Source organism: Sphaerodactylus townsendi, linkage group LG06 (assembly GCF_021028975.2).
Source record: "Sphaerodactylus townsendi isolate TG3544 linkage group LG06, MPM_Stown_v2.3, whole genome shotgun sequence".
In the NCBI taxonomy this organism is placed as follows: Eukaryota; Metazoa; Chordata; class Lepidosauria; order Squamata; family Sphaerodactylidae; genus Sphaerodactylus; species Sphaerodactylus townsendi.
Genome location: NC_059430.1, coordinates 33,172,141 through 33,195,579, shown reverse-complemented (window position 1 = coordinate 33,195,579; position 23,439 = coordinate 33,172,141). Strand labels below are relative to the sequence as shown.

The 23,439-nt window shown below is 41.9% G+C and overlaps 1 protein-coding gene across 1 annotated transcript in view; it reads right to left on the bottom strand.

Annotated features, from left to right (window-relative positions):
* Nucleotides 1-624: 624 nt before the first annotated feature.
* Nucleotides 625-23,439, bottom strand: part of APPL2 (adaptor protein, phosphotyrosine interacting with PH domain and leucine zipper 2) — a 39,017-nt gene continuing 16,202 nt past the window's right edge. The window contains exons 4-21 of the mRNA XM_048500415.1: nt 22,312-22,383; nt 21,903-21,990; nt 18,426-18,467; nt 18,275-18,333; nt 15,628-15,774; nt 14,468-14,550; nt 12,579-12,737; nt 11,538-11,726; nt 10,344-10,386; nt 10,201-10,257; nt 9,791-9,879; nt 9,299-9,457; nt 9,141-9,193; nt 7,620-7,794; nt 6,061-6,097; nt 5,807-5,947; nt 4,661-4,708; nt 625-2,154 (exon numbers count right to left, since the gene is read on the bottom strand). Coding sequence (XP_048356372.1) covers nt 2,026-2,154; nt 4,661-4,708; nt 5,807-5,947; nt 6,061-6,097; nt 7,620-7,794; nt 9,141-9,193; nt 9,299-9,457; nt 9,791-9,879; nt 10,201-10,257; nt 10,344-10,386; nt 11,538-11,726; nt 12,579-12,737; nt 14,468-14,550; nt 15,628-15,774; nt 18,275-18,333; nt 18,426-18,467; nt 21,903-21,990; nt 22,312-22,383 — 1,770 coding nt within the window. The 3' untranslated portion in view covers nt 625-2,025. The remainder of the gene's footprint in view (nt 2,155-4,660; nt 4,709-5,806; nt 5,948-6,060; nt 6,098-7,619; nt 7,795-9,140; nt 9,194-9,298; nt 9,458-9,790; nt 9,880-10,200; nt 10,258-10,343; nt 10,387-11,537; nt 11,727-12,578; nt 12,738-14,467; nt 14,551-15,627; nt 15,775-18,274; nt 18,334-18,425; nt 18,468-21,902; nt 21,991-22,311; nt 22,384-23,439) is intronic.

Sequence of the window (23,439 nt, the reverse complement as noted above, 5' to 3'; positions counted from 1 at the left end):
GAATAAACATAGTTTAATGCTGAAAACAGTAACACTAGGACCAGCTTCAGAGCCAGTGGACCAATGTCGCACCAGAAAGCTGTCCAAAGAGGTCTATTTCTGATGCCTCTTTAAGATTTGTCTGAAATAGGGCAAGACACTGCCATTAAACCAGTTGCAGACACGGCCTGCAGCAGCTTTGTCCGGGTGATTTTCTCCACAAACTCCTGCACCTTACTGCAAATTGATGAAAAACGAGGCAAATCAATGAAAACCTAAGGCAATGAAAACCGAGGTTCCACTGTACTTCATTGGTCATATCATAGAATGGAAGTATGTGTTTTACATACGAGGGCACAGTTTAGTAGGCTGGCCGCTTGTTTCTGGAGTTTATTTTAAGACAAGAAATGTAGGACTGTAACCACTGGATTACAGGCATAACTGTGCTACTCAGAGATCACTGGATTTTTTGGTTTAGAAAGCACTTGCCCAAAAAGCTTCTAAGAATATTTGCTTCCAGACTGCATACTATATACCACTATAGTCATGTACTCTGTGCCAGCTGCAGCCACTCTGAATTGAAATGGTTCTGCCCATGTTTCAGAAGCCAGGACTTTGATGATATCAAGCATTCACACCTCCCAACATAGTTCAAATAAGATTTTAATCTAGAATTATCACTAAACATTTGTTTTGCAAGATGAAGGCTTTGCTTTTAACTTTAAAACATTTACTTATAAAACATTCACAGAGAAAATAATGTGAACTTCCTTATTATAGCCGTTTCTGTTCTTGCCTGTCACTTACATTTGAAATTGACTAGAAAGTGTTTTATTTCTGCTGCTTCCCAATTCTGTGCTGATCCATGAACATTAATGTTAAACTGCACACAAGATTATGTTTTGTCTTCTAAAAAAAACAAGTTTCCCCAGACCGTGCTTTCCTGGCTCAGTGCAGAATGCTATTTTCTTCAACCTTTCAGTTAAATTGGGGAACGAATATTTGTTACTTAATCCCACCGACCCCCACCAGACACACTTCTGGTTCTGACAATCTGTTTGCTGCCATCTCTCTCCTCCTCTCCCCCCCTCCCCCCCATAAAAAGCCTCTCATGCCAGGGGAGCAACTACCAAAACCTCTTCATAGGACAATGCATAGCATCTGGTCCACTCGTCAGCTATCAAGGCTGAAGTGCCTGCTTCACGGAGTGTACAAATATGGTCCCCACAAAAATAGTAGGCACTTGGATTAATATTAAAAGCTTACTCCAGCTACAGTATAAAAATAGATATTAATAGGAAAAGTGTTTATCAAATAGTTTTGTAAACAGCCTAGCACAAAATAGTGTTATACTTTTAAAAGTACTCCAGACCCTAAAACAACTTCACATGGAATTAAACAATCCCTGCTATGATACAGGACTAGACTGTGGAAAATAAAGAATTTCTTTTGAGCACTGTATATTCCAGATATGCTACTGAGTGCAGCATTCAGCTTTCTGAGACCCTCCAATCTCTTTCGCTTGTGAATCAGAAGATCAGATTGAACGGTTGGGTGTAAAACTTGGTTAAGTTTTAGAAACAGTGCTGGCAGGGGGTGAAATTTGAGCCTCCCCCGACTACCATAAGCAGAAATGTACATTTACATAACTTATATGGATTACAAAATTATGCTGTCTGAATACGATCAATGCAAGGAGTGTACTCCCGATTACAGCAGGAAATTCAAAGTAGCTGGACTTTCAGGTCTGCTTCCTAAAAAAATAAAACGGGGCAACAAGGTGGTGGTTCAGGATCTTAAGAACAGTCCCACAAAGTATGTATGACTTGCATTAAAAATGTTGCTGGTTAGCCATCAAGCTGTCCTAAATGCTAGCAGGTGACTTGATGCAGATTGGAGGAGGAACTTCAAAGATTGTCACCACACCAAAAATGTATGCCCCAGTTCTCTTCCTAGTCTGTCACCAAGAGGAACACACGTTGGATCACAACTGAGAGCACAGAATTTGACCTATTATGTGCAACGTCAAATCCCCTAAATTTCAACTTATGCTTCAGATTCTTCCTGCTCGTCTCTATGCACAGCAGCGTCTTCCGACTGGTCATTCTGTAGCTTGAATTTTCCATCATTGGTCAAGGGCATGGATGACATTAATTGAGCTAGTGCTTCTGGATCCTAACAGGGAGATAATACAAATGAAGTCAGTGAATATGATGGGCTTTAGTCCATAACTTTCAGCACTGCACTTTTAAAAAAGTAATACTATTGCTAAAAGATGAAACATTCAAGACCGGTAAATTGGCAAAAAACATAGTTAATACAGGTCGTATCACACATCATCCAAGACTCTTCAACTCAATTCCCATTGTATGCTTCTTCTGTTTAACAAAAAAGATGAAGTATAGGAGAAACTACTGAAATTGTGGGTAATTTTTAAAGGATGGACTTCTGCTTATGCTCATGCAAGTGATATCCCCAGTTCACCCCCACCCCGCAGTCCTTGAGGATTAATGGGGATTAATGGGTCCTAAGGGCAGCTGTGATGGACTGTAGAGAAAAGTATGTTTTAATAAGTGTGAGGCCTGTCAGGAGCTATTATTGTTTACATCCAGAGTGTGAAATAGGAAGCCACCTGATTGGTTGAGATAACCCTGCACTCTGATTGGGTGAAGAAGACTGGATGTTACCAGGAGGAAGGAGAATATCTCTCTGTGCAAAACTATCTGAAAAGCTTTTGGACTGTGAAGTTCCTGAAGTAAAAGGTATCAGCCTTTGCTGCGACAAAAGTCTGAGGAAAGTAATGGTAATCAGTGTGTGATTCTGGCTAGCCCTGTTATGTGACAGCCCTGTATAGTGTGGTTTAAGCAAATATGACACAGACTGGAGTGTACTGGTGGTTAGGTTATTGAGGACCAAGGCTGAGAGAGGGTACTGAAGTAAATATATGTGACCAGTAACGGACATATCTTCCAGAAAGAATCCTAAATACCAGTTAGTCTGCTGTATGGGAGTTTGCTTTATCTTCCTCTAAAAAGAATGTTCTAGTTTTGGGGTTTTCTATCTGTGAGGGCTGAGAGAGGGTACTGAAGTAAATGTACCAAGCCTGATCGAACCCAGTGTTGATTAGCCAGAGTACCACCTAAGCCAACAGAATGAAGTAACTGTACCATCTTTAGAACATCTAAATTTACCATCTAGGCTCACTGAAACTGAAAAAACTTATTAAAGTCTGTGACTGAGAACGAATACTGCTAATCTGCCAAAGCTCTCTTTTGTAAATACATATTTCGGCTGTCTCCTCCATCCCTCCATCCAAGTTATCAACCATTTCCATCTCCTCTCTTGTTAATGAAATATTTTATTCTGTTTAAGTTATCTTTGCCTCAGTATTATTATTTCTGCCTTATAAAGGGGATCTGCCTAATGTTTTTAAAGTAATGGCTATCCTTCACCTTCTGGGGAATTTAACAGGGCTGAGAGAAAGTGCTTTCATTACCTTATGCTGCTATATTAGAAGCAGCTCAGTCCCTGTCAGGAAAAAGGTGGGAAAGAGTGATAAACCTGGTGATATCAGAAGGTGTGGGGGGTTTGTTACAACCGTTTTTGGGGTAGCACAGAGAGGCTACGAAAAGGAAAGATAAAGCAGAAAAATCCAACGGAGCAGAATGCTTCTCATGCATCACTGTGTTCCATCCACTGGGAAGAAAGTGTCTCCAGATTCCAATCATAATTTGTAAATTATCTCCCACATCGTTAGTCCTTCCTGATTAATGATGCCCTATTAAGCAAATCTCCACAAAATTCTAGCGGCTAAACCTGCAAGACATCTTTGCGTTTCCAGAGGCCAAACTGAGGTAAACTGAGTGTTCCAGCAACAATTCTTAGTGCAGAGGGAAACGCTGAGAATGCGCTAGCAAAAACCTTCCGTCCGATTCACTTTCTAAAGAACTACCCTTTTTATGCGTTCGTCCTTTTTCATCTTCCCCATCCCTAAGTCCTGACTCCCTCCACTGTGATCACGTAAATCATTTCTTGAAGTTCAGACACATTCCCAAAGTTCAGCATTTCTGACGTCCATTCTTATGAGTGATTCTTCCATCTTCATTTTGTTATTCATTTCTATTTAAATATTTATACCCCACTTTTCTCCTCAATGGGGATCAAAAGAAGATCACATCAGTCTCCACACTTCCATTTTATCCTCACGACCACCCTGTAAGGTAGGTTAAGCTGAGATAAGAATGAGTGGCCCAAAGTCACTGAGAGAGTTTACTATGGCAGAGTGGGGGTTCAAACCTGGGCCTTCCGGATCCTAAACCAATACTCTATAACCGGTATGCAGCATTGGCTAAAAGAAGTTCAGTGGCAGCTAATTACATAGATGCTTGTTGTTTCTGTTGAAATCAATGCAACTAAAGACATTACTCAGTCATACCGAAAGAGTCTAATCAGATCATGGTCACTATATGAATTTTTGATTAACAATCTGACTAGGTAACCAAATTTTGTACTGAATTAATCTATGGATGTAATTCATCCTTAGATCAAACTGACATAGTATCAGAGTGAACAAGAACTGTTTGGACTAGAGATCCAGTAGCAACATTAAAGCCCCAAAGTTACAGTCCTGGCTCAAACGCAGAGATGAAGGGATATGGAATTAACAAGAGCATGATTTTACCTTACGTGCCTCAATGATTTCCTTTCCTAGGCTTATTGCATAGCAAATCTGCAGAGGAAAAAGAAACTGCCTTAGAACGACTTGCAAACATGTCTTCCCTGTCCACCATCTCATGGACAGATAGATATCTGAACACGTTCAAAAAATCGGCAGCCACAGGACTAGTTCTGAAACTTTTGCTCTGTAACCCCAGGATGAGGATGAGTAACTGCACTCAGCAACAACAAAAAGCTCAGATAACTTGCTGACATTGTCCTATTCCCGTGGTAGCGAACCTATGGCACTCCAGATATTCATGGACTACAATTCCCATCATCTCCTGCCAGCATGGCCAATTGGCACCAATTGGCCATGCTGACAGGGGCTGATGGGAATTGTAGTCCATGAACATCTGGAGTGCCATAGGTTCGCCACCACTGATTCTCTTGTGATACTCTTCCCCAGCCTACGCTGGTGGTTTGCGTGCTTCTAGAAGAAAGAAGCAGGAGGCATTCTGAAACATTAAGGTGGGACTAATAAGCAGTACATAGAATCAAGGTGGGCAATTACAACCTGCAGCCCCACAGTCCAAATTTCTCAGCTCTGGTCTACATATTTACATTTGACCAACAAGCATTTTAATTTGCCAGCATGGGCTCCATGGACCATTGCTCCCAAAAAGGGCTGGGTAATACTATGAGCAGCACAAGGGGAGAGAGGACCACATAAAAGTCCTAGATGGGGACTTCAGGTTGAAGGCTTTGCCCCTGTTTCTGTAGAAACTTTGCAAACACTTGCCAATGATGCATACAATGAAACAATATGGCACCAGAGGATAATAAAGTTTACTTTCAGGCTTTGGCCAGAAACCAACCGACTGGTTCACGAGTGCTATTTTCTAAGTGGGACTTCCAAAGCTGAAGAACCACAGCATAAACAGGTTTTTAAATGCCACTCTTTCACAAAGTTATTCATCTAAACTGGAGCACAGTCTTCAAATGGCAAATTTTCAACTTGAGGAGGCTATAAAGTGCTAAGCAAATCAATCTTGGAACTCGTTTGCCAGCAACTTGGGCAGAATAAATGTTATCTCACGAAATTCCTACAAATGATGACAACTGGGACTTTTTGTTTTAAAATGAATGATGATCAAAGCCATCTCCGAACCTTTTCACTTTCCGTGTTGCTCTCAAAGACATAGGCACTCTTGGAATTTTCACCTGCAGATTCAGCATCACAAACCACAAACCCAAGAAGCCTCTTGTTCTCTTGATGGGCAGCAAACTGTGTCACCCTAGCAAGTTCAAACTGGAAAAGCAGGTTTGAGAATTTAGAATGAGTAGATCCTTATCCCACAAGAAAAGCGTAGCTTTTAAAAGGTATTGTTGCAGCACTAATAGCGCAAGGAAGAATATACTTACACTTGTTCTTATAACTTGGGTTTGAGGATCTATTAATCTGCAGTTGGAATAAATGTATACAAAAAAAAAAGAATTCAGATTAGGTTCTTCCCATGATTTAAGAATACAGAAAGAACAAAAGCCCTGATTGGGTAAGTTAATTTTGGCAATATAGCAGCCTGTAATTCTTGGTAACCGATTATGTTGTACAGTTTTTAGTATAATCCAAAGCAGAGTTTACACTCTTCAATGGATTTAGAAGGGTATAACTATCTTAGATTATACTGTTATTTTCTCCTGTAACCCTTTTGTTTTGTGCCTAGCATATGGCTTTTGTGGGTTTTCCATAATGTGTGACCATGGTCTGGTAGTTTTAGCTCGTAAAGTTATGCTCACACCTATGGCTGGCATCTTCAGAGGCATACCACAGTAAGGTATGTTTCTCTTTATGGCCCAGGGCCTGGCATATGTTAATATTAATTGCCTTAAGCTTAATGAGAAAGAAGCAACTTATATATACTACAGTTTTTAAAATAAATATTCATGCTAGCTCAAGTAAAGTTGTGACTTTCCTCTTGAAAACAAGGAATGGGTTCACATGTGACTAAAGTAGTCAAGTTGCTTTAAATGTGATTTTCGTCATGACCAGAAACTGGATCACCAGACTGCTTGCGCTAGTCCAGGGGTAGGGAACCTGTGGCTCGAGAGCCGCATGCGGCTCTTCTGCCCTTGCACTGTGGCTCCACGAGCCGAGCCGCCGGCCCCATCCTTGCCCGCCCTGCAGGCAGCAGGGCGGGCGCACCAACTGCCCACGGTCGGCTGGGCTGCGCCACGGGCTTCTCCTCTCACCTGCCCTGTTGGAGCGGGGCGGGCGCTTTCCCGGTGGCCAGCGAGGCTGAGCCACCGGCTTCATCCTTGCCCGCCCTGCAGGCAGCAGGGTGGGCGCATCCATGCGCTTCTCAGAATGAGCGGAGTAAAAGGTTCAAAAAACCCTATATACAGTGTTATCTTTATTTTAAATGTCAAAAATTATTTGTGGCTCCAAGTGTTTTCTTTTCCCATGGAAAACAGGTCCAAATGGCTCTTTGAGAGTTAAGGCTCCCTACCCCTGCGCTAGTCCATAAACTCTCTTATATATTTTAATACAGGAAATGTACACATAAACTTAGAAGATTTGTGTGCACAGTGGATCTGTTATTTCTGTTTGTGGACTGTGGCCAGACATAGTAGATTTCACATTCAATAAAAACCATGAGAGGAAAATGTGGTAGTTTTTCACTGAAGCCCTGGGTAAGGCTACGAACCTAACCAGGCCCTTCTTACCACACTGCTGCCCCTTCACCCATTCCATTCTCATGACAACTCTGTGAGGTAGCAAGTTAGGTTGAGTGTGTGTGTCTAGAGAGGTCACTAGAGAGCTTCCCTAGCCGAGTGGGGATTTGAATCTGAGTCCTCCCATATATAATCCAACAGCCTAGCTAAATGTCACCTCAAGAACGTTATTGACAGGTTAGATAAAGAGGGGGGCAAAGAGAAAACACAAAAGAAATTAAGTAGGTGGGCAGCAAGTTTGGACTCACTTCAGGTCATGACTGGTGACCATGAGGTGGGATTCTGTCGTGCGGAAAATGTTGTGAATGGCCCGAGCTGCCAGCACCTGCCTCATTGCTTCGTAGATCACTTCAATGGTATGATCTGATTTGACAGCCATAGACCCTTGAAAGCGAACGACAAACATCTGCTGCAAGAGCGAATCTGGAATAAGAAAAAATAAATAAAGGAAGGAGCATCTTTTCCTCATGCTGATTTCCATTCCCTTTCCAAGATGACCGCTACTCCATTCTGTCTTATCTTCAGTGTGGCTGTTAGGTCAGTTGCAGAATTGATTATGTGTGAATGCTTTCTCACATATCTTACCTGTCACTTTGCCTCATACAGAGCTTCTCATTGTATTGTCGAAGGCTTTCATGGCCAGAATCACTGGGGTGCTGTGCGGTTTCCAGGCTGTGTTCTAGTCACATTTTCTCCTGATGTTTTGCCTGCATCTGTGGCTGGCATCCTCTGAAGATGCCAGCCACAGATACAGGTGAAACGTCAGGAGAAAATGCTACTAGAACATGGCCATACAGCCCGGAAACCACACAACACCCCAGAGCTTTTCATTATTAAAACGGTTTTGTTTACAATTCAAAGTATAATACATATTGCATCACTAAGACAGAGGAGGAAAAAATCCCATTAAAAAGCCAAATACAAACCCATAACAATTAAGAGAATCCAGCATTGATTAAAAAGAGAGCAACAGCCATTTATCTGAAATATTCAGCAGAAAGAACACATTTAACAAGTATTTTGCAACTCAAGGGGGATGATGCTGGATGAGGCTTAGGAAGAAGAAAGTTCTGGTATCAACATAATATCACTAGGCAAGTCCGGTGCTGTATAACCAACAGTTGACTATGAAGTAGGCGAGGAACTCAGAGCTGGGCTTCCCCAGATGGGTCTGATGTTGGAGAAGCATTTGTGAATCCTGGACCCAAATGATATACAACTTCAGAAGTCAACACTACTACTAGACTGGGCTCAGAAGCAAACAGGAACTTGGGGATGCTTTGGAGCAGGTGCAATTTGCTCACTGGGGTTCTCATAACAACTGGACAATCATACTTTGATAACTTTTCAAACGCAACCCTCACAAAGAGTACGTTACAATATCCCAGTCTGGAAGTCACTGACAAATATGGAATATAAACCCATCGGAGTTGAGCAGAAAAGCCACCAGACAGGTTTAGAAGCCTTCGACAATACATCAAATCTAGAAGTTCTCCTGCAACCAATACAGCTACCCTCTGAAACGTTGTTCAGTTGAACTGGGCCAAAATTTGAGATGGGGAAAGCTTCTCCCCAGATCAAGCTGAGAAGTGACTTGTTTTCATCTTGGTTAGCCTGCTAAGCCGCCAGGAGGTATTTCTGCAATAGAGCTGCAGCTTTTGGCTTACAACACAATGTTTACGGATCTCAAAAGTCACTGTAAGGATGGGTGTTGTCCTACATCCTCTCATCCCACTCTATTGTTCACAAATAGTTCTACCGGTCCACACCTTCCTCATCCTCCTTCTGGCCATCTTCAGACTCTCCAAAAGGGTTTGTGCGCCTGCAATGCAGAACAAGAGCAGTCACTGTTATATGAGCACCTTCTCATCTGCAAAAAGGGTCAGAAAGGGAAAGGGCGTGTTTTGCCAAGGGGAAGTGACTGTACCTGCCTCCCCTGTTCTGATCTAGGAACTCCATGGCAGGGAGCACAATATCAAACTGAATTGGCGTCCCAGGTGCAATAAGCTCAGCTGAGTCTGGAATGCTGGCAGGTTCATCAGGGACCATTCGGTCATTCTGTATCTCCACGTGCTTCACATCCTGGCTAAAACAAGAGATAAAAACAATTATGTCAGATTCTTGGAAGAGCAAGCGCAGCAAACTGAGATCCAGGAAGGCACGGGTATTGGCTTTGAACCTTGTCCAGTTCACATAAATATGGACCATGCACAGCATTAAACTCTTCTGTAGCAATCACTCCCATTGGCAGACTCCTGGCATGCAGAGAAAGTAATGTCTAAAAAGGACTTTACTTGTGAATCATCACAACACAATGCAACGATGGTGCAACGTCCAGTGATGTACGGGTGCAGCCTTATAGCCAATTCATCCTTCCAGCTGAACAGCTACAACAGCTATCTCAAACATTAAAAGTTACCTGGGACATAGATGCTCCTGCTTTTTCCCAAAACTTGTGATCGGGGTCACGGCCTGTAATGCCGTCTGATTCAATTTGATGGCCACTGCCTAAAGAAAAAGATGTAGCCAGAAGTCAGTAGGGGTGAGGAAGATACTGACAAAATACAGAGGGCTATTTTAAGAACAACAAATTTATTTATTATTAATCTTACCGTATATACCACCCTACCCCGAAAGGGTTCTGATCAGTGTACAACATAATATAAAACAATGAAACAGATAGAGCACATAAATAAAATACAAATTATAACAATATAGGTTCCAATAACCATAACATTAACCCATTAAAATGCAGCATTCAGTACAAAAATATTGGGGTCCAGCATTTAAAACTCACAATAAAAACCCTCCTAAAAAAAATCTGCTCACTTCAGGATTGTCGGTGAGATAGATCTGTCGTGAGATGTTGTTGATTGCACATATCCACTGTAACAGCAAAAAGAACAAAGTGAAGATCCTGAGCTTTTGATTCCATGATAAAAGAAAATCCATTACAAAGTGATTTCTTTTACCTCCTCATATTCTTTCTTGCCCTCTGCCTGAAGAGTTATGCCTCTAAAAGGAAATACATTGGAAGTTACGACCTTTCCTTGGATTACAATTATTGATGCACACATTCAATTGTTCTACAGACTGAATGTGCAAAGACATGTGTCTGTAGAACCAGCAAATTTCATCAGATCTAAAGGGAATCTCGACTTGTCCCAAACACACACACAAAATCAAAACATCACAAGGGTTTGGGATGATAGAAAAGAACTCCGGGGTGAACATAATACTGCAGCCAATGGCAAAGGGGGTCTCAGAAACAGCAGCCAGCCAAATGCTCCCAGACTATCAACAATCTTTTGCCATTTTTTGGCTTTCATGACTGTTCTCCATAAGCTTATCTAGTCTTTAAGAGTCCCAATTTGTTTTCTCCTATACGAGATGAACACCGGGTAGAAAATTACACTGTTGCCCTGGATATAAGAAAAGTACATCAGAAAAGCTCTTCTGAATCAAACCAAGATCCTTCTAGTCTAACATCCTGTCCCTCCCAACTGCATGTTAGATGCAGCAGGACATCAACTCAACCACCCTTCCCAGCTGATTTTGGATTACCAATTTCCATCTGGCTTTCAATACCCCAAACTGTATCATGGCAAACAATCCCTTTGACATCAGTTTAAAAAAAGAACAAAAGCACTACTTTTGAAAAGTTGGTCATCTCTACTATGTACATAACACTTCCTTATTTCAGGGTACTCAGATTCAAGACAACAGGTACCCAGTACCTACAGAAGGTGCGTAGAAGCTATCAAGTGCCCTTCAGAAATGAAAAGACAACCTGCATTGATCAGAATGGTATAGAAATATCCCAATTTACCTAGAGGAGTACGGCTTGTAATGCAGTGGTACAAGTGGTCAGTACAACCCCCACCCCCAACTTCTCCACCATTAAGTGGCTCTGGGCTGGCACACCAAGTCTTGGTTTTGGTAATGAAAACTACAGAATGGGACGAAAAAACATGATATCCAAATGCCTGTTTAAACAGTTTATGAAGTCAGGAAACATGTCTTTTATGTATCTAGAGACCTCTTTGAGGGCCAAAACAATGTTCAGATCAGCCCAGTTGGCCTGACAGGTGCAAGTCACACCATGCAGTTCCTATCCGAATGGGAGAATGGACACTGATCTCTAGAGGGAGCCCCAAAATCCGTACGGTTTGCCTGTGGGCGTAGTAATCTGAAAGCAGTATCGCCGGTCTTCACAGTCGACAGCCATGACAGAGCAGTTGTCCAGATCTTGGATCAGTCCTCCTGCAACAGCTCCCCTGGGCTGGCACATCAGGTTTCCACCTTGGGTGAAGAAGTACAATCTGTCCCACGTTGTAGTCACCAAGCCGGTTTTACTATACAGGACACACAGTTTCAATGCGTCATCTGTTTAGAAGAATTCACATTTAACAGGTACAAACTAGGACCCAGGGAAATTGCCTCACCATGTGCATGCCTTTAAGTACTGTAAGTCACGGTCGATCACCTTCATAAATGAAAAGATCCAGGGGAATAGGTACATTGGGCCCATCCACTAATTCTCCCAAGTGACCACTTAAGTGGCAATCAGTCACCTCATTCAATTACATGCTGCATTCAGGCTGTCCCTCTTAAACATCAAAATTTTTATACAACTCATAAAGGTATCAAATATCACATAAGCTTCAGTTTCTTAAAGATACAGTCAACAGAGGTTATCAACACTCCCACTAAATCAATTGGATCGTCCTGTTTAACAAATCCAAACCAATACTGGCGTCTTCATTCCAACCAATAAGTTCATTCAGACATTGTTATTGTTCAAAACCACTGCATGGAAGTGATATTTGATACCTTTATGAGTTGTGTATACAAATTTTGATGTTTAAGAGTGACAGCCTGAATGCAGCGTGTAATTGAGTGATTGGATATTGCTGACGTTGCGTTCATTGTGATTTGAATTATAAGTCAGTCACCTCATGCCACCAAAAGGCACTAGCATAAGTGAGGTGAGGAAAAGGGTAAGACTCTTCCAATTCTCCCTTTCCCCCTCCCCTACACACCTTCCAGATCTGCTGCTTCTACTGTGTTTTGACTATGGTCTGGTTTTATAGCTTCAGTGGACTGGCAATACCATCTGATATACCCTTTTACCAATTCAGCATTAGACAAGATCTTTCCGAGTGCAAGGCCCTCCCCAGTATTTTCTCCCACAATGTCCTCCTTACTTTCTAAGGTTAAGGTAGCCTGCCTTCTGAATAAGGTTCCTGTTAATGACAGGAGAGGCCACATCAAAATCAGGCGTGTAAACTGATTCGTTCCCAGAAAGGAGGTCCTGCTGAGATATCCGCATAGCTTCAGCCTCAGCATCCAATTCTTCCTGAACGCTGCAGGAAAAAAAAAGTCCAACCATTTCCCTGTTACGGCTTACTTGAACAAGCATTTCAGTACTTGACGAAGTCAACAAGGCAGCATACGACTGTACTTCTGTACAAGGTTATTCCAAGTTCTGAAAGGAGCTTTGTTTTTTTAGAACCAGATGCAATGTCCTCATGTACTTTATGGGCTAATAATGTCAATTTTTAGCTGTGCAATGAACTCTTGAGCAAACTGCTGCACCTCAGCAGGAAACAGCTGATCCAACAATTCCCTTCCATTGAGCTAGATCCATGACTCCTGTCTGCTCCATATTCCTCCAGTCATTGGATCCAACCCATTCCTTCTCTGTGGCATCATAGAGCAGTTTGCAACAAGGATAAACTTCAGTTTGTCAGAATATGTTTGTCGGCATCAATATCTACAGCAGAGACGTACGAAGACTCACTTTATAGTCCTACATCATATAAAACAAGCAGGAAGCCCCATGGACAGGAAGCGCCATAGATCAGATTGTTCCCCATATCCCAGAAACTGGGACCCAGGCAAACACTGGCCTCCTGAGCAGCCAAGCACATTTGCTAGATAATGACCCATGGGACCACTTGCTCGCCTCTGCCAGTGCCTTCCTCCTCATGAGGAGCTGGCAGCAGCATCTGCCAGGCCTCCCCCCACCCCTCCTTGCTATCCTCACTCTTGCCTGCAGCTGGCTGTTTTTCCTCGCAAGCAGCTTCCTCCTTGTGAGGAGCTGGCAGCAGCGCCTGCTGGGCCTCCCTCCCTTCCCATTGCTTGCCCGCAGTTTGCCGCTTTTACCCACCAGCGCCTTCCTCCTCACGAGGAGCTGGAAGCAACGCCCGCCGGGCCACCTCTCCTTGCCCCGGAGGCAGAAGAAGGGCAAGGAGCAGGCACTCGTGATTTGTGTAACTGTTGAATTTATGAAATTGTATCATACCCAGGTTATTCTTCTTGGGTCTCTCCCACAGCCGGAGCTTGGGGGGGGGGGGGAGCACCCAGGGTGAGTCCTGGACAGTGTTTTAGCTAGTTACACCCCTGCATGTGACCCACCCAAAATTTTGCAAATGCTGCTGTGCCTCTTCCAAGGAAGCTGAGGCTGAAGCAGCATGAGTCCAATTCAGGTGTGGCTCTAATGATGTATGGCACAGTAACTGAGCTGGATCGCATCTAACCCGACCAGAATAAGTCTACTCAACGTTAGTTATTAGATATTGCATTCAGACAGAGGTCTGTCTGCAGAATCCAACATATGGAAGTTCTGGGAGGGGAGCAGGAATACTGCAGATTCGAACAAGTTAGACTCCACCCAAGTAGTGGATTGAACTGCCCAGTGCACAGACACTAGGGGAACATGGGATGGAAAGGATCCTAATCCACCATGGCAAATACACTGTACACCTTGCAACATCTGAAGTACATCAGTCAAGCAAATAAGAACAGAAGGGTGCACTGTTGCCTCCCATTGTTCTTACTATCCTCATGTTGTTTCCTCATACTCTCAGCTTGCTGCTGCATCAGAGGCATTAAGACAGAAGAATCAAATCACATCCACAAACCATAACCCTTCATTTCTATCGTTTGGAACAATTCAGGCAGGACTGATGGCAGAGCTATGGTTATTCCCCATGATCGGATTCTTTCACTCATGCACATCCACATAGCAAGAAAGCAAAGAGAAGCAGAGCTACCCAGTGTGCGGACATACACACAGAGAATCACTTGTTACCTGTCAACCATGCTTGAAACAGACGATAAAAAGCTGTCCATCTTTTTGGAAAACATCTCTGCTCCCTTCTTAAAAAAATTAATCTGAAAAGTAAAAAAAATGGGATTCCAAAAATTGAATTCCAAACTTTACAAATTAGGCAGCTTATAGTAATTGGGTCGGGCATGGTGGCGTGGCCCTAAAATGGTGATTATCTGATGAGAAATAGTGTCAAGAACTAAAATCCACAAAGCTGCTGGATATATGCTTTACCAAGAAAAACAAGCAAGTTTTGAAACATCTTGAAAGCCTCACTCCAGGATTAGCTAGGTAAGTGTCTAAGTCAGTGGCATACAGACCAGCTTTTCCTCCCCAAGGCTCAGGAACAGCACAGAGGCAGAAGAAGGGGCCCCAAAACAAGTATAGGAACCCACTGTCCAAGCACTTTAATCTTCTCTCTTATTCACTGTCAATTACAACCAGCTTGTTTCCCCAAAAATCCATGTAAAAATGATAGACAAAATTATTCATAGGCATGTTTAACAGAAACTGCACATTTTTGTTTTCATAACTCCCTACAGTGGATTTCTAGGGAAATCACTACATGAATTTTAGCTATTTCCACACGACTTCTTTGGTGCTGCTCACTTCAGTTAAGAAACCTGGATATTTTCATGTATGTGCGTTCTGATCAAAGTTACACCACTTCAGTGTTTATGTAGTCTTGAGATTGCATCAGCAGTGAAATATACACGCAAATTAGTATTTTATCCATGAGAAGGAAAATGGCTTCATAGAAAGTTAAAATACAGACAAAATGATATTGTGAAACTTGAAATTACGTAACACAAATTCACATTAAGTACAATTCATAAGATATTGCCATAGCCATCATCATTTTCAAATCAGGGTTTGAAAATGACAAAAGCAATAATTAGCCTTCGATAGTACTAGGAGATGCAGAAGTCAAGACTTTTGATGGCTGCTGGGAGGACTAGAAAGATACCAGATCTGGGCTACCCAACCAACCAACCAACCAGTCCAGCCAACAGCTTTTAGAAATCAAGACTGCCTTCTCTGGCTGCTTTAGACCCACTGACTTAAGCACATCTCACTGCAATGACACTATGTGACTGATGGAATGCATTTGCTTCTCACGATACTGTGCGCATGGGACATACCTGTGAGCGGGTGTATCCCAGCATGGGCTCCATCATGGCTACTCTTTTGCGGTACTGTAAAGCATTCAAGGCACAATAATACTGGAGTGATGAGAGATGTTGCTTCCTCCGGGCACCGGCCACTTCTTTGGCTACTTCTGCCTTCAGCTAAACAATACAAATGTTTGTGACAAACAGCCACACGTCAGCAGATTGTTCTCTTTATCCACAGCCACTGAACGAGTGCTAAATGCCACTGAAATACCAAGCAGAACGGCACACCCAGTAGAATCATTTGCCCACAAAAACACACTGTTTATCTAGATAAAACAGCTTTCCTCTTGCTCCCCCCTCCCCAATGCAATATAAGAACAGTCTGGAGTATTATCAAATGTATGGGTTAGCTACAAAATTTAATGTTGGGAGAAAAAGGAAAAAGTTTTGAGAGCCAAACATGGAGAAAGCTATAGGGAGAAAGTACTTTCAAAGTTGTTTGCATCAGGACGGTCATGTCATATTCTGATTATTTCTTTAATACATTTATGTCCCACCCTCCCCGGCCAAAGTCAGGCTTAGAATGGTGTACAAACATTTTAAAACAATTCTATTAATGCATAAAACACGACTATCATTAAAACTCATGATGGTAACAACATTTCAGCCTACTAAAAATCTGCCCAGCCCCGATCACACAGAAGCCCTTGTGGAGCTATTCAAACATGGCTGACATCGAGAGAGGGAAGACAAAAGCATCCTCTGGGGGCAACGTGAAGTGATGTAGCTTTATAGGTATGATGGTCCCAGACTGCTCAGGGGCTTAAAGGTCACAACCAAAACTTTGAACCTGATTTGGAATTCCACTGGCAGCCAGTGCTGTTGCCGAAGAACAGATGTTATATGCTCTCTCACATATGTGAGGAGTCTGGATGCTGCATTCTGTACCAGTGTTAGCTTCGGAGTCGGTTTCAAGGATGGGCCTACATAGAGCGAATCACAGTAGTCTAGCCTGGAGGTGACTGTCGCATGGATCTTTGTGGCTAGGTCCTTGGTGCACCAAGGGGTCAGACTGGCGTGGGAGCAGAGAGGGTGTTGGGGAGCAATCTCCTTGATGGCTTCAGAGATGCGGGAATTCAAGTCCTCTACCAGTGTGTCAAGGGAACCATCGGTGGGGTTTGGCTCTCACAGGGCATTCCGGAAGCCAATGGGATCTAGAAGTCTCCGCGAGCAGGCATAAATAAGCTCCAGAAATGTTAGCATTTAGCCTCCATCTTTGGTTTAGGGAAACTGTGTCACAATATTAATAATGAGAGGCTTCAGAAAAGGGGTCAAACAAGTTAACCCAGACCAAGGCTGCTGAAGCAGAGGATTGGATCCAGTGGAACATATTCATGGGCAGACGCGATTCCTACCTGCAGAGCACAACTTTTTTGCTTCCCTGTTCCAGGTGCAGCCCAAAATTGCCTCCATAAATATCCCCTTTCCCACAGAAGTAACATTTCTGGGGTTTTTGGGGGGCTGAACTGGGAAGCAAGGAAGTCATGTTCCATGGGCAGAATCTTCCCATCAATGAAAACAACCCATTGGGCCCTCTCCCCTACTGTCATGTCCTCAACCTAAGGATAGTCTGCTGTCAAGACCAGAAACTATGGGGCAGAATGTTCCGTTCTATTGCTAGAGGTCTTTTCATTGGCAGAAAATTTAGCCTGTATTCTATACTTTAACTGAAAAGCCACGGAGAAGTAAAGCTGTATACAGATTCTCCAGTGCCAATTTCCCATTGAAAGATCAATAGGAAATCTCCTTTCAAGTACATAAGTGCACATTAGTGCATAATTAATATATTAGTACATAAGTGTTGACTCACTGGACTGAAACAAGGGCATCTCTATGAGTGTCCTGTTTCCAACAGCAGCCAACCATATGCTCCTGGGAAGCTCTCAGACAAAGCATGAAAGTGATGATCTTCCCTGTTCCCAGCACCTGCTAACTCAGAGGACTGATTCTGAACATGGAAGCATCATCTATTTGTTTATAAATCAATCTGTTCTTGATTGTCTTTTTAAAGGTACACATTTTTTAAAAGGGACAAAGCCTATCACCAATCAATGTTCCAGACAACCAAAGAAGCAATTTCTTCCCCTTTTTCCTGATTGCACCAGCTTGTCTGGAATTTGAACTCATACACCTGTTACAGCAAGAGTCACTAAGCCCCTCAGCTGGGGCCGCACTAGGCAATTTGTTGTCCTGACACAAATACACACAGGGCTGCCTCCATTAAAAAATGGACATTTTTTCCTTTCCCAATGCAGACTACCTTCATTCCTCTTATCCCACAGGAGCAGAATTTTTTGGAGATCAGGGAGCTGTGGGGGAGGGAGAGAAGGAAAATATCACTTTGCCATTAAGAAAAATTAGTCTGGGTCCAGAGCATAAAGGGAATTTTGTGCCAACCTACAGGGGACTATTTGTCAGCTTTAAATGCTAATTGGGAAGTGATCCCTACGGAAAGGAGAAATTATGTAAAATAACTTCTTTGAATTGTTTCTCATTTTTGTAAACCATTTGGCCATCATGCCACTTGATTGTGTTGTTTTAAACTGCGCAAACCGCCTTGAGTCTCAGTGAGAAAGGCAGGCTACAAACAATCAAATCAATACATGTATTTTACCTTCTCATTTTCTCTCTTTTTAGGTAACCTGCTGTACTTTGCCATGGAGACATCATGCTCTGCAAAGCAAAGGCACATTTGAGCGCCAAAACACAAGCAGGGATGCAATCAGCAAAATTCATCGGAAGGAAAGACAAACTGAGGAACATACCGTTGCTAGCAAGGCCAAAGAGATCCTTCAGAGTGCTGACTTCTAGAAAAAGGACAAAAAAACAGACAGTTCCTGCATTACAATAAAGAAGCAGCATGAAAGACATTAGCTCAACTAAAGATATGTGCTGCTTAAGCTTCTCATTAACACTCTCAACACCTGTTTTCAAATTCCAATATGAATGTTTTATTTGTGTGAAAGAGAGTTCTTTGTATAATTTTTCACCAAATCCGCTTCTTAATCAGTCTAGTGTATTAAAAGCAGTGGCAGAAATGTGAATCACAGAATGAGGCAGAGAGAGAAAGGGGTCTGTTTTATACACTTACTGGACAGGTGATCCCTTTTGCACAGTGAAAGATCAGCCAAAATACCTCCACCCTATAGATAATATAAGGCAGGAGGCTATGATCATGATACTTCTACTTTGAGCATCTCATCTCACATATGTTGTTATGGCTGCATTGAGACATCATGATAATCATAAACCATAGCTTGACCAAACCCCAATTAGTTACACTGTCTGACTGCTCACAATTCAACAAACTAGTTATCCAACCACAGGTTGCACTAATACTAATTGCTCAAGTTGGACTAACTCTGCAGATAATTAAATCACTGTTTAAATAGAGGTTTAATGTGTGTTAAGTGTCATCAAGTCTGCAATTATGGTCACCCTGTAGTCTGAAACTTATGGTCACCCTGTGAATTAATGTCTACCAAAAAGTCCTATTATTAACAGCCTTGCTCAAGTCCTGCAAATGGAGGTCATGGCTTCACTGATTGAGTCAATTCACCTCACATTAGGTCTTCTTTTCCTACTGCCTTCAACTTTTCCTAGCATTATTGTCTTTCGCAGTGAGTGAGTGTTGTCTTCTCCAAATATGATGAAAGTATGATAACCTCAGTTTGGTCATTTTAGTTCCTAGGGAGAGTTCAGGCTTGACAATCTAGAACCCACTTATTTTGGAAGTCCATAGTATCCAGAAAACTCTCCTCCAATATGACAATTCAAATGAATCAACTTCCATTACTGCCCAACTTTCACAACCATACATAGTAATGGGGAACACTATACTATGAATTATCTTGATTTTGGTCACCAGCACACATTCTTACACTTAAGGATCTATTCTTGCTCCTTCTGTCATTTCCAGTCCTTGCTACTTCTGCCAGTAGTCAAGTCAAGTAGTATTTATTGTTTGAGCCACTGGCTTTAACATCCAAAAATACATACAATTAAAACATTCAGATTAAAATAATAAATTTATCTTTAGGTTAAAATATAAATTATTTATATTCACTATATCCGAATTAAAATGTCCCATCAAATACTTTCCATGTCGGGTGTTTTTATAGCTTCTTCATACTAAACTAAGTTGACCACAAGCTCATTGAATCATCAGTTCAAACAGTGCTTTAAATACTCTGCTTGCATTTTCCTAGCCGCCAGGCCAAAAAGAGCCATCGTGTAAGAAACACAGGGATCAATATCAGATAGTAAAAAAATCAATTTCTCATCATCAGACAAAAAAGCTATCCTGGGCAGTATTGACTCCAAGAATCTTTTTCTTATTGCTGAATATAAAGGACAGGACAGTATATAATGGGAAAGATCCTCAGGCTCATGTTTTCGACAGATACAGAAACACTGAGAAAAAGGTATTCGTGTATCTACCACTGAGCACTGCAGAAGGCACTGACTGAAATCTAATAGAGGTATAAGCTATTCTTAAGTTTCTTGTTACTGAAGTGGTCAGATATGTAGTTCTAATGTGATCTCTACTTCTGCCAGTAATGTGGTGCCATCTGCAGATCTCAGATTGGCCATGCCAGCAGGGGGTGATGGGAACTGTAGTCCATTAACATCTGAAGCGCCAGAGTTGGACACCTCTGCCTTATGCTATCCTAGAGGTAACCTCTTGTCCAGAGTACAGGTTGCATAGCAAAGCTATCAGATGTTTCGGCACACCCAGTTCTTTTCAAACAAACCAGTTTTCATGGTCCACACAATTGAAAGCTTTTCTGAATTCCATGAAACATAAATTGATTTTCTTCTGAAATTCTCTTTTATGCTCCAGTAACCAACCTAAATTTGCAAAATGTATTGTTCTTCTTTAAATTCAGCTTGAACATCTGGTATTTCTTGTTCCATACCCAGTAACAGTCTTTGTTGTAAGATTTTGAATATCACTTTAACTGAGTGATGTAATGCGATAGTCCAATAATTGCCGCTGTCCTTGTAATCGCCTGTTTTCAGAACAGTTTAATTCGATGTCTAAATGCAGTCTTTGTTTAGGGAGGGAGCACGTTCACTTTGATACTACAAAAACAGCATCATCAATGACCTAAGAGCAAGCTTAGCAAGAGAGAGCTCAGCAAGAGAGAGGGCATAGTGGACTGTTTTGGCTATTGATTCAGCAAGAATCTGAAAGGAACTTCCCCAACCCAATCACTACCTACACATGATACCTAAGACACCACAGGAGACAGTTCTAACCTAACTTTCCAGGTCTAGTCAGTGCAATTCTGCAGATACTGACAGCCTAGAACATGGACGCTAAAACTTCAGAAGGGTCTAGCTCTCTTTAGGATTGCAGTTATAGTTTCCAGTCAAGAAGCACTGATTCATTCTCCATGATCATGGAAACAGGTTTATCAAGAATACATGACATCGATTTCAAGAACTTTTTTCTGCATTCTTTTAGAACAATTTTCAGTATTTGTGCTTGCTGAACTGCAGAGAAGTAAAGGGGGATGGGGACATGCATACAAGATTTGGCTTCAAATTAATACAAAATACTACGAGCCAGAAAGTCTGTTACCATATGTGGAATGAGAGCCAATATAGGGGCTAAGCATGGCAGACCTGGGTTTGAATCCCCACTTGTGCAATGGAAACTTGTTGGATGACCTTGGGCTAGTCATCACACTCTCTCAGCCTAACCTACCTCCTAGGATTGTTGTGAGGATAAAAGGGAGGAGAGGAGAATGATGCAGGACACGTTGAGTCCTTATTGGGAAGAAAGGTGGGATACAAATGAATTAAATAAATAAAAAGGAAACAACGGATTAATGTGTTTCTGATACAGTAGTAAGCAAGCCATGTTGTCCCAAACCCTGGAGCAATTCTGGTCATAATATTGCCCTTGACTGATTTCATGCCAGCTCAAGTATTTGCCAGCTCAAAGGATACCTTTGTCATTTGGCAGTACACAGGTGCTAGTCTCATAGCATCCTGGTTTCAGGAGCATCTAGTGGAGGAAGCCAACATACTTCTTTCTGGCCCTTACAATTCCCTTCTTGCCTCCTGCACATCAGATTCACCAGACTGAAAGAGACTTCTTTGAGATTATGTATAGAAAACTTAGAAATAGACACCCTTTCTTGTTTTGATTCTCATTGGCAGCTTCCTAGTGAAAACTGCATAACAAAAGATCAAAAGAAACAAAAACCTAGAAGAGCTTGACCAATATTTACCTGTAAGATCTTTTTCCCGAAACTGGATGATGGGGAGAACCATGGTGTCTGCAAGCTGTTTGGCCAATTCAGTATGCAGAATGTTAAGCTGAAAGACAGGAGATGTTTCACTTTAGAAGGAAAAGTCACCATCTCAGTTCTCTAAGGTCAGAACGTGAACCCTGCAGCTTGGTTCCAAAGAACAAGCGGAACTCCACTCACATAAACAGATGGTTGCCACCACCTCCATCTTGCTGTCCTCATTTCAGACTTGTTTTGTCCCTTTCATTTCAGCACAGAATAACTGCAGCTTTTTTCTATTAACAACTCACAGCTCCAGCTTCTCCATATGTCCAAAACAGGCTACTTTCAATGAGGTAAACATAAAGAATAACAAAATACCAAAGCCGTTTCTGGCCACCTTGATTACCTCATCCACAACTTTTGAGAAGTACTGAAGAGTAAAGATCATTTCTTCATCTCCTTTACCCAGGGCAAAGTTCTGCATGGCAAAAAAAGAGAGAAAATATATCAGTTTTCAATGGATCCCACTAAATTTTAGGGGACATATAAAATAAGTTGCAATAACAAAGTTGAGAAAGGCAGAGACTTCCCCTCACAACAGACACCAAAATTCCAACAAAGCAGCCAATTTGTTGCAGCAAAAATGAGCAGGAGTTTTGTGAAACTTTCAAGTCTAACAAATTTTGCTTTTAAGATAAGTTTTTGTTGATTAGAGCAGTGGCCTCCAGCATATCTAGACCCAAGAGCCATAAGTTGAAAAATATGTGACATTAGAGTCATGAAACCATAGGGAGAGGAAGAGTTACAATAGTCAGGAATGTGGGCAGCAGACTAAGAAAAAGAATACAGGAAACACACACCAAACACCAGGTGGTGCATCTCAGCAAGAAAAAAAATCAAGAATTAAAGGCACGGAGCAATTCTCTCCACTGTGGAAATAGCCTCACTCTAACAGTCCCCCTCTGCTTTCTGTGAGCTTGTGAGGAGAAGGAAAAGAACAGTTGGTTTTTATACCCCACTTTTCTCTTCTGAGAGCCTCAAAGTAGCTGATAATTGCCCCCCCCAAAAAAAAAACCTCCAATAAGCACCTTTAGAGGTAGATGGCAGAGAAAGAACAGAGGCAGAAAGAACAGTGCTCTTACTCCTTGTGCAAGCACTATGGCATCAGGCCTTTTCAAACAACAGAAAAAATGGCAACCGTAGAGAAGCTCACAACTCAGATCTGCAAGTCACTCAAGGGTTCCAAACCCATGGGCTGAAAATCAATTGGTCTAGAGCACACTTACATCAAATTATGTAAATAGACAAGATTATGAAGAAAAAAAAAGTTGTAAACAGTCGAATCAAAGGCTCATGAAATGAAGTATAATCTCAAATGCAATTAGATAAACATTCAAATGTAATGAAGAGAAGCAGACAGCATTCATAACAGCAGCAATGGGTGAAAGCTAGCTTAGCAAGTCTACCTAAATTGTATTAACATTTGTAATGACTAAGTTCTTGTTATGTCTTTGGGAGATGGTATCATACTTCT